The sequence below is a fragment of the Lacerta agilis genome, chromosome 5 (assembly GCF_009819535.1).
Source record: "Lacerta agilis isolate rLacAgi1 chromosome 5, rLacAgi1.pri, whole genome shotgun sequence".
Taxonomy (NCBI): Eukaryota; Metazoa; Chordata; class Lepidosauria; order Squamata; family Lacertidae; genus Lacerta; species Lacerta agilis.
The window spans coordinates 95,333,509-95,343,408 of NC_046316.1; the positions used below are offsets into that span (position 1 = coordinate 95,333,509).

At 57.2% G+C, this 9,900-nt stretch overlaps 1 protein-coding gene across 1 annotated transcript; it reads left to right on the forward strand.

The window, feature by feature from the left end:
- Nucleotides 1-7,165: 7,165 nt before the first annotated feature.
- HES1 (hes family bHLH transcription factor 1) lies at nt 7,166-9,652 on the forward strand. Its single transcript, XM_033150943.1, has 4 exons — nt 7,166-7,273; nt 7,384-7,479; nt 8,195-8,282; nt 8,982-9,652. Exons 1-4 carry the CDS (start codon nt 7,166-7,168, stop codon nt 9,539-9,541), a joined length of 852 nt encoding a protein of 283 aa, XP_033006834.1. The 3' UTR covers nt 9,542-9,652.
- Nucleotides 9,653-9,900: the final 248 nt, after the last annotated feature.

Here is a 9,900-nt window from a genome sequence, read left to right on the forward strand (position 1 = left end):
GCCAGGCACCTCCTCAGGAGTTGGTTCCCTGAAAATGCTCAAAATCTAGGAAGTGGGTGGGGGGGGGGGACCTTCATGTTTCCCCAGTGATGACTTCTGGGTATTTTAAAGGGGTCCCCTCAGGAGGTTGTAGGCTCTCCTTGCTTGGAGGTTTTTAAGCAGAGCTTGGATGGCCATCTGTCATGGGTGCTTTAGCTGAGATTCCTGCATGGCAGGGGGTTGGCCTGGATGACCCTCGGGGTCCCTTACAATCAGGCATGCGAGCCGGGCCCCACATGAGGGAGGGCTGTCTCACATGCATGATGTCACACCCCTGGTGTCCCCTCCCCATTGTGCCACACCTGTCTGGGTCCCCTGGTGATCGCTGCTGGGTGGGGAAAGAGGGCAGAAATCACCCTCCAAGTTTCCCTACAGGCCCTCGCCCAGGGGTGGTGGGGAATGGTGGTCCCCTCAATATTGGGGGGGACTCTTCTCCCTGCCTCAAAATATTGAGGAGACTGAATCCTCTTGCACCATATAACCCATCCGTCTACAATTCTGTGATTCTATGATCAGGCCATTTTTGTTACTCCTTTGCGGGTGGGGAAGATCTCCGCCAGGGGTCAACAATTTTTTTCAGCAGGGGGCCAGTCCACTGTCTCTCAGACCTTGTGGGGGCCCGGACTATATTTTGTTAAAAAAAAATGAACTAATTCCTATGCCCCACAAATAACCCAGAGATGCATTTTAAATAAAAGCACACATTCTACTCATGTAAAAACACGCTGATTCCCGGACCGTCCGTGGGCTGGATTGAGAAGGCGATTGGGCCAGATCCAGCCCCCCGGGGAGCATCCCATTCAAAAACCAGCTGGGGAGAAGACCGGGAGAGCCATTGAACAAAGCCAAAAGGAGCAGCTCCCCACCCCCGGCCAGGTTCCCACTTTGGCTGCCTGTGTGTGTGTGTGTGTGTGTGTGTGTGTGTGTGTTTGTGCGTGTTGCGTCTCAGGATGGGAACGCTCTGGCTGTGGGAGCTCTGCAAACATGTCTCTTCTTTCCTGGACTTTATTTTTCTCACGGTCTATGAAAAGGCGAGATCAGGTGATATGTGTGGGACTGGCCCCAGCCAGGTGCAGATCAGGTGGGGAAGGAAGAGGAGGAGGAGGAGGAAGCGGGTGGTAGACTTGTGCCGCTGCTGCCGCCGCCGCTGCTATGCGTACTTGCAGCAAAGGAGAGAGAGAGAGAGAGAGAGAGAGAGAGAGAGAGAGAGAGAGAGAGAGAGAGAGAGAGAGAGAGAGAGAGAGAGAGAGAGCTTTTGATGAGAGCAGCCCACTCCTTGGCAGGCGAGTGAGTCAGCCTAAAGCCGGCAGAACAGACTGTGGGAATCCAAGTGTGAGAAAGTCAGTCAAGCGAAGGGGGGGGGGGAGAGAGAGAGAAGGGAAAGAAGGGGGGGGGGTGAGACACCTCCTAGGCCTCCGGCAAAATACTCCGCTTCCCGCCCCCCCCCCGCCTCCCGCCCCAAAATGCCAGGGCTGGAGCCAGGTAGCAGGCAAAGCCTGGCAAGGCCCAGCCAGGAGCCTCTTCCTCGTCTTCCAAGGCAGGCTTGGCCCCTGCAGCTTTGAAGGGCCACCTTTGCAGCTGCAAAGCAGAGGAGGGAAACACTTGCCTCACCCCAGCCCCTAACAGGCCCCCTAAGGCTCCTGCTTCAGCCCTTCAGCCCCTACCTGGCTGGGAGCCCAGGGAGGCGATCCAGAGCGCCACAGGCAGGCTCTGGGTGGCAGCTGGCCAGAGGATGTGCCATGCCTGTTCCCAAGGAACAGAGGAGCCTGCCAGATCCTGGCATCTCCCTCAGTGCAGCCAACACTGGTTGGCAGCAACAGCTCTCCAGGTTTCAGCCCTGCCCGGAGTCGCTGCCAAGGAATAGCTGCCAGGATTCCTGCATTGCAGGGGGTTGGGATAGATGGCCGCTTGGAGTCCCTTCCTCCTCTCTGATTATATGATTGAACCTTCAGCCTTCGGCTCCTGAGTTTTCCCAGTCAGCTTCTGGGCACAGAGTTCAAAGGCCTGGTCTCTGAACATCAGGGGAAGCCCTTCTCCGGGGGCACACCCACACACCCAGCCCATGGTCAGGCAGAAGTTTGTCACAGAAGGCCCCACCAGATATGGACTCCTGGCCTTGTTCAGCAGCCACTCAAAACAATTCGAGGGTTGTTGTGGTGTTTTAATGATATTGCTAAACACCTCAAGATCCTGCTGGCTTTTCTCATTGACTGTGTGGGTGCCAGGCCCCCACGGCTCCCTGGAGTTGGCTTCTGTGTCAGGGAATGAATATGAAAGAGAGCAATTTATGCCTCTGAATGGAGCCATCATTACTGAGCAGTGAGAGTGGCCTCTTGCAGCCAAAGATGTATAGCTTAAAAGCAAAGGAATCTCTCTCTCTCTCTCTCTCTCTCTCTCTCTCTCTCTCTCTGTGTGTGTGTGTGTGTGTGTGTGTGTGTGAAAAAAGGCTGCAGAGATGCTCCTTGCTCAATGCTGCTGCGCTGTGCAGTAATGAGGCAGCCAAGGGGCTGCCACTCTCTCTCTCTCTCCCCCCACCCCAAATTCTCATGACTGTCAAGCCAATTTCATGGGAAGGAAGCAACAGGATTACTACCCTCGGCAACTTGTAGGTGAGATTCCAAAGCTCCCTTTGGCTTCTACCATCAGGCGGCTAATCCTTTCCAGGAAAGCCCCCCCCCCCATGTGGGAGGATGAAGCAGGCAAGCAGGCTCCGGAGACACCGCACCCACCCACCCCCAATTTCAGGGTGCCTGGGAAACCCTTCCAGAACTGGAGCCAAGTTATTATTATCATGATTATATAATCACAGTATTTATACCTGCTTTTTCCCCCGACAAGGACTCAAGGTGGCTTACAGGTAAAAATAAGAACTAAAAACAGAAGGGGGAAAACACCACCCGGGAAAGCACCCTTTGAGTGCCCCAGGGCTGCCAGCGCTACCCCCTTTGCCCAGCCCTTCATTGTGGCTCTTACTTCAGCTGTCCTGGAGCAAAGGAATTGCTTGTCATCTCTGGCCAAGCCTAAATGCCCCCAAATCCTGGGATATGCAGGGGTGGGTGTGTGGTGTGGTGTGGTGTGAGTGTGTGGGGGTTGTGGGTGTGTGTACCTTGTGGGTCTTTCATCCCCTGCAAGAGAAAGCCCTCCCCATCAAGCCAAAGGGCAACCCTTTTGCTGGGGGCACCTGCTGAAGCTCTGAAACCTGCTGTCCAAATAAATCCCCTCTCTCAAAGCCTCCCTCTCGAGCAGCCACAGAGAGACCCCCGTGAAGAGGAGCCTTCTGCCATGGCTGCCCCCAGCCCAACCTCTTCCCCAGCCCCAGACACTGAGCTTTCATTAAAAAAAAAAGGACTCTAGTCCTCCCCGAGAACTTTGGAACTCCCTGCCTAGGGAAGCTAGATGGGCTCCCACCTTGCTGGAAGATGGGAACTGACTGTGTTTTGAGGAAAGGGCTGGCGCTGTGGTATTTTTATTGTTGCTATTATCTGTATTTGTAATAGATCTTTTTAATTTGTTGTTGTTGTTGTTCAGTCATTCAGTCGTGTCTGACTCTTTGTGACCCCATGGACCAGAGCACGCCAGGCACGCCTATCCTCCACTGCCTCCCGCAGTTTGGCCAAACTCATGTTAGTAGCTTCGAGAACACTGTCCAACCATCTCATCCTCTGTCGTCCCCTTCTCCTTGTGCCCTCCATCTTTCCCAACATCAGGGTCTTTTCCAGGGAGTCTTCTCTTCTCATGAGGTGGCCAAACTACTGGAGCCTCAACTTCAGGATCAGTCCTTCTAGTGAGCACTCAGGGCTGATTTCTTTAAGAATGGGTAGGTTTGATCTTCTCAAACCTCAAGAGTCTCCTCCAGCACCATAATTCAAAAGCATCAATTCTTCGGCGATCAGCCTTCTTGATGGTCCAGCTCTCACTTCCGTACATTACTAAGATCTTTTTAATACATTGTTTTAATTCTATTTGTGTTTAATAACTTTTTAATGATTATTTTTTCCATGATTTTCGCTTTTTTCTGTTTGATGTGTAAGGTGGCTCTGAGTTCCAGTTTGGGAGGAAGGCTGGCTATAACAACAACAACAACAACAACAACAACAACGTTATGAAACAAAACCTACAGGCCGCCTCTAGGACTAGGTGGCTTCTGTGACATGCGCCTGAGTTACGGTAAGTGCTTCCCAGCTGATGAGTGAAGGGAGGGCTGTGATTGATGGCTGAGCTGCTTGGACACCACACTAGAGGGCTCTGATGGCAGTGCAAACATGCCCCCCAAAATGCTGGGAGGTGGCCTATGATGAGCTCAAAAGAATTCTTAAAATGACATTTAAAAACAAAACAAAACCTGAATCCTTTCTATTAGCGATAATTGGTGATGAGTTCCCTATGAAGGTACACAACTTATTTCTTTATGCAGCAGCAGCAGCCAGAATAGCATAAATTGGAGAGAGAGAAACCCCAACCAGAGAGAAACAACAGCTGCACAAATTGACAGAATTCACAGAACTTGCAAATATGACAGCCCAAGTAAGGAATCAGAATGGAAAAAAGACAAAGGGCGAATAGGATAGTTTAGGGGAATATTTTAAAAAATATTATACTAAAAATCGATTTACAAGCAGGGGTATTCCTATGAACAACAGTTAAATACAGGGAGGGATTAGAAGGGGGAAAGTAGGGTGGACTGATAAAACTTCATATGATGCTGCAACATTCAAAATACCACGGAAGGTCAGGTTGGGAAGTCAGCACAGAAATTGTGTATGATGGTAAAGTATGATGTGTAAACAGAAAAATGGAAAATACATATACAATTATTTAAAGGGCTCTCTGGGGTCCTGAAGAGCTGCTGTTTCCCCTCTCCCCTTTAATGTGCTTTCCCCATTACTGTTTCATTTTCTAGGCAGAAATTCAACAGGTTAAACCTTTTCTCCTATGGCAATGCCATTTTGGGGGAAGTTTTGCCATGGTGGTTCTCCCCCTCATTCTCTGTTGTGCCACACCTCCCCCACCCCACCCATGGCAACTAATTTGTGACTGGCACCCCCCCCCCTCACAATTCAAAGTGCCCTCCCCCCTTCGGAAAAGGGTGGCGCCCCCTGCTGCAATCTCTTTTGATACTGAACTTTGCAGGGTCTTGTCAGTAACAGTGGTATGAATTAAAATTAAAAATCACAGTATATCCATTTCTAAGCAAGATACATTTCCACACCGGAGGATGGAGCGTGACCTCGAGGAGAACCGCTGGTCTCTGCCCCAGAGTCCGCCCTCGCCTCCCCGCACCCACAGCTCCTCTGGGTCGCCAGAAGGGTCCATGGGAGCACAGCGGAGGAGGCGTCGCCCCGCACCCGAAAAAGGAGAGTTGCAGCCCCCCGCAAGAGGGAAAAACCCTTGGTTTGATGCAAGGGTTCTCCTCGCTCCGCAAGACTTGGCCTCCAGTTCAGAGCCCCGTCCCCATCTACAAACTTAATGTTCCGTCTAACATTAAAGCCAAGAAAATAATGCGAGGAAGTTGGAAGCAATTAAGTTCGCCCCGCCCCTGAAAAGGGGTCCACGATTCTCCAGATTTTGCTCCCCCAACCCCGCAGGGTGCGGGGGGGGGGGCGCTGAGCCAGGCGGGCACCTCGAACATTGTGGGAGAAGGGTACACCCGGGTGCGTCCCCTTCCCCGTTTGCCGAACCAGAACGAGGGTCCTCGCCTCGGCCAGGGGCCGGGCAGCATTCTTCAGGGGTAGGGATGAGAAGGCGCACCCACCCCCGGCCTGCTCTGAGGCCGCATTCCTGCCCCCGCTCCTCGAAGGCTGGGTTTTCCCAGGCTCTGGAGCGTCGGCGGCAGCTGCTGCGGGCCGCCCGCCCGGCTTCCCTCCCCGACGGCTCCATCCAAGCCGCGCGCCAAGAAGCGCACACCGCCCGCCGCTCAAGTCCCGGGGGGGGGGGCAGGAGGAGGAGAGGGCGGCGGCCGCAATAAAACTTCCCGGCACGTGCTGGGCTCGGAGCTGCCGCTGGCGAAGGCGCCGCTGCCCTTTACTCGCGAGGAGCGCTCGCTGTGCTCAGGCGACCCCGCGCCCTGCATTTCTCTCCTCGCCGTCGGGATCCCGGCCCCGAAGAGGCGGCTGCGCTCAGGCTCGACGGCATCGTCGAGAGGTGCAGGGACGGACAGGTGCACCTCCTCCCCAACCCCCGCATCCTGCTTTGGGGACGAGGTCGGGTCGGGGAAAGCCTCGCCCCACCTTCACGTGAGCAGGGCACCAGCTAAGGGGTTCCTCCCCCCACCCGCCAGCGACCCTCTATCCGGCCCTGCCGGTGGGCGGCCGGGGGTCCTTAGCGGACCCCCCATTTAACTGCCGCACAGGGTGCTCTCGGGGGGAAGCTCCTCCCGCCGGAGCCGCCGGAGAGCGAGCCCCCGAGGCCCGGTTGTGAGGCGGAGCCCCCAACCCGTCCAGTGTCCGGGCGCGCGGCGCGGCAAGGGTTAAAGCAAAGCGAGCGGCTCGTGATTGACAGGGCGGCCCCTGGAGCCCGGGGTGGCGGTGGCGAGGGGGGGGGGTGTCCGGGCGTGCGCCATTGGCCGCCGGGCGTTGCGCCGGGCGGCCAATGGGTGCGCGCCGTCCACGAGCGGGGCCGCGTGCCTCCGGCTCCCATTGGCTGAAAGTCACTGTGGGAAAGAAAGTTTGGGAAGTTTCACACGAGCCGTTCGCGTGCAGCGCAGCCTATAAATAGGCGCCGCCGGGCGGGGAGGCGGCCGGGATTGCGCCGCGCGGGGAGGCGGCAGCGGCAGCAGCAGAAGAAGCAGCGCCCGCCGGATGAGACGGAGAGCGCGCGCCAGGCATCCGCCTGCAGGAGCAGGAACAGCCGCCGCCGCCGCCCGTGACCCGCCCTGCCTGCCTGCCCTGACCCTCCCGGCTGCTCCACCGCGCGCGCCCGCCCGCCTGGCTGTGCGCGTCCCGGTTGCCAGGGCGGCTTGGGAAGCAGACGCCCGCCACCAGCGGCTCTTTTGGACTCTCCACCACCCGGAGACCTGCTCGCCTGGCACTCTCGACGGCGCCCTCGACGGCCGCTGCCGCCTCTTCCCGAGACTCGAGGGGTTCGCGGCGGCGGCGGTTTGCCCCGCCGGGCCTCTCTGGGGGCAAGGATGCCCGCGGACCTGATGGAGAAGAGTTCCTCGTCGCCCGTGGCCGCCACCCCGGCCAGCATCCACGCCACGCCCGACAAACCCCGCACGGCCTCAGACCACCGGAAGGTAACAGCCGGCGGCGCGGGCGGGGGGCGTCGGGGGGCCGCTCTTCTCCCCTCCCCTCCCCGTCTCTCCCCCTCCTTCCTGAGGGTCTGACGGACGCTTGTCTCTTGCAGTCGTCCAAGCCCATCATGGAGAAGCGGCGGCGCGCGCGGATCAACGAGAGCCTCGGGCAGCTCAAGACGCTCATCCTGGACGCGCTCAAGAAGGACGTAAGTGGCCCGGAGAAAGCGGGACCTCCTGGGCACCGGCGCGTAGATCGGGCGACGGGTCGGGGGCATCGGCCTTCGCGGGAAAAAGGGTCTTGGAGTGCGGGCCCCCATCTCCGGCTCCCGAAGGCTGTAGCGGGGCAGGAAAGGCCGGGCGACCCCAGGCAGGCTGTGCATTCAAGGAGCCGGCCATTCTGGAGGCAGAACGCCGCCCTGCCCGGGAAGGCTGCGGGACGTCATTCTCACAACAAACAACCCTGTGAGGTGTGCCCCCCTCCCTCACTTCAAAAAGCCAGGAGTCCCATGGCCTTCCCGCGTCCAAAGTCTTCCCATGTCCTTATTGCTATTAATAATTATTACTATCATTATTCATTAAACAGCAATCAATTAATTAAATGTTCTTTGCAAATTTATTAAGCACTAGATATTAACACGCTGACGATAAATACCACCCTCACAATTAGTGGGGACAACCTTGTGGATTTGACTGGGGGTGTCCTGCTGCCAGCCCCCTTTTTCTGTGTCAGGGGAAATGCCGATCAGCGTCTGCTGCCCTTCTGGGACCTGGGGGTGGGGGTCTTCCTTCACTTTCCAGCTGAGATGCATCCCTCTTTCCCACCTTTGAGACCCTCCTGTGCCCAGACTCCCTCGCCCGCCCGCCCGCCCCCCAGCGTGTCGCCCCCTGGTGCTCAACCCCCCCGCCCCTTTTGCCTTGCAGAGCTCCCGGCACTCGAAGCTGGAGAAAGCGGACATATTAGAGATGACAGTGAAGCATTTGAGAAACCTGCAGCGAGCGCAGATGACGGGTGAGTGGCTGTGCGCGCGCGAGAGAGAAAGCGCGTGTCCCCCTCCCTACCCCCTTCCTCCCCCCCTCCCTCCCTCCCTCCCTCCCTCTCCAGAGGTGATTTCTTCCAGACTTCCGCCTGCGGTTTTGAATGCCATTCAAGCTGTGTTTTACTGACTTGGCGAAGGCGGCCTTTCCCACGGTCTGGGTCTTATTTATAGCCACAACTCCAAGTTGTTACTGTTCCGGAAAAGAGGTGGGGGGGGGGAGAGAGAGAGAGAAGGGAGAGGGTGGCAGCTTGCAGGCAGAGGAAATGGGGACGGGATAATGAGAAGCAAACGGGACACATCCTGCTGCTCCTGCTGTAGGAGGCGAGAGCCCCCCCCCCACCCTTTCTCCTTCCTAAGGCTTCTCTTTGTTTGAAGCTGTGTGCAGCCTTGGCAGGCAGCCTCTGAATGGAGGGTTTTTCTCCACTTCAGAGATCTACTCCCTTGAATCATAAGAATTTGAAGGGACCCCAAGCGTCATCCAGACCTATCCCCTGCAGTGTAGGAATCACAACTAAAGCATCCCTGATGGGAGGCCACCTGGGAGTTTGTGTGTGTGGTGTCACTGTTCAGCCCCCGTCACACTTTGCCTTGGCTTCCTCTCCCTCCTTCTGAGCACTGTGTCTCTCTCTCTCTTTCTGACGGCGCCCTCTTTCCTTCCCTTCTCCTTCCAGCCGCGCTGAATACAGACCCCACTGTGCTGGGTAAATACCGGGCCGGATTCAACGAGTGCATGAACGAGGTGACCCGCTTCCTCTCCACCTGCGAGGGGGTGAACGCTGAGGTGCGGACCCGACTGCTCGGACACCTGGCCAGCTGCATGAGCCAGATCAACGCCATGAACTATCCTGCCCCTCAGCCGTCCTCCGCTGCACTGCCGCCGCCACCCCACCCCGCACCCCCTGGGGGCCAGCACGGCCCCTCTTTCGGGCAGCCCCTGGTGCAGATCCCAGCTGGCGCGGTGCCCCCTGCTGCCAGCGTCGTGCCTTGCAAGCTGGGCAACCCCGCCGGGGAAAGCGCCAAGGTGTATGGAGGCTTCCAGCTGGTGCCAGCCTCTGACGGGCAGTTCGCCTTCCTCATCCCCAGCACGGCCTTTGGGCCCCCGCACAGCAACGCCGTCATCCCCCTCTACGCTGACGGGGGCATGGGGTCAGGGTTGCCCCCCGCTGCCTCCGTCTCTCCCGCGTCTGGCGCCCCGTCGCTTTCGGCAGATTCGGTGTGGAGGCCTTGGTGAAAGCAGGCGAGTGGGCTGGAGGCCTGCCCACCCTTCGGCCTCTGGACTTTGGGTCAGGACTTGGAGTGCCCCCCACCCCTGTGGCCCAGGGCTCTGGGTTCTCTTCCTCCAAGGGAGTGTTGTCAAATATCAATAGAAACCTCCTGTCCACTTGGCATTCAAATTCTTATGTCAAGTTACTTGCCAAGGTAGCCGAACAGGCCAAAATGGATAATTGCTGGATTTGCGCTAACACACCTGCCCACATCCAGAGCGGAATTCCCTTCCTCGGGATTCCCCTGACGTTACAACAATACCTCACTGCCAACGTGACAGCATGGAACCTGACAGCAGTAAACTTGACCAACCAATACATATAC

Excerpts from the sequence above, each read along its gene's own strand:
- HES1 (XM_033150943.1), top strand. The coding sequence starts at position 7,166 with ATGCCCGCGGACCTGATGGAGAAGAGTTCCTCGTCGCCCGTGGCCGCC. Across the intron at positions 7,480-8,194 it reads TGGACGCGCTCAAGAAGGAC|AGCTCCCGGCACTCGAAGCT; the intron begins GTAAGTGGCCCG and ends TTTGCCTTGCAG. Across the intron at positions 8,283-8,981 it reads GCAGCGAGCGCAGATGACGG|CCGCGCTGAATACAGACCCC; the intron begins GTGAGTGGCTGT and ends TTCTCCTTCCAG.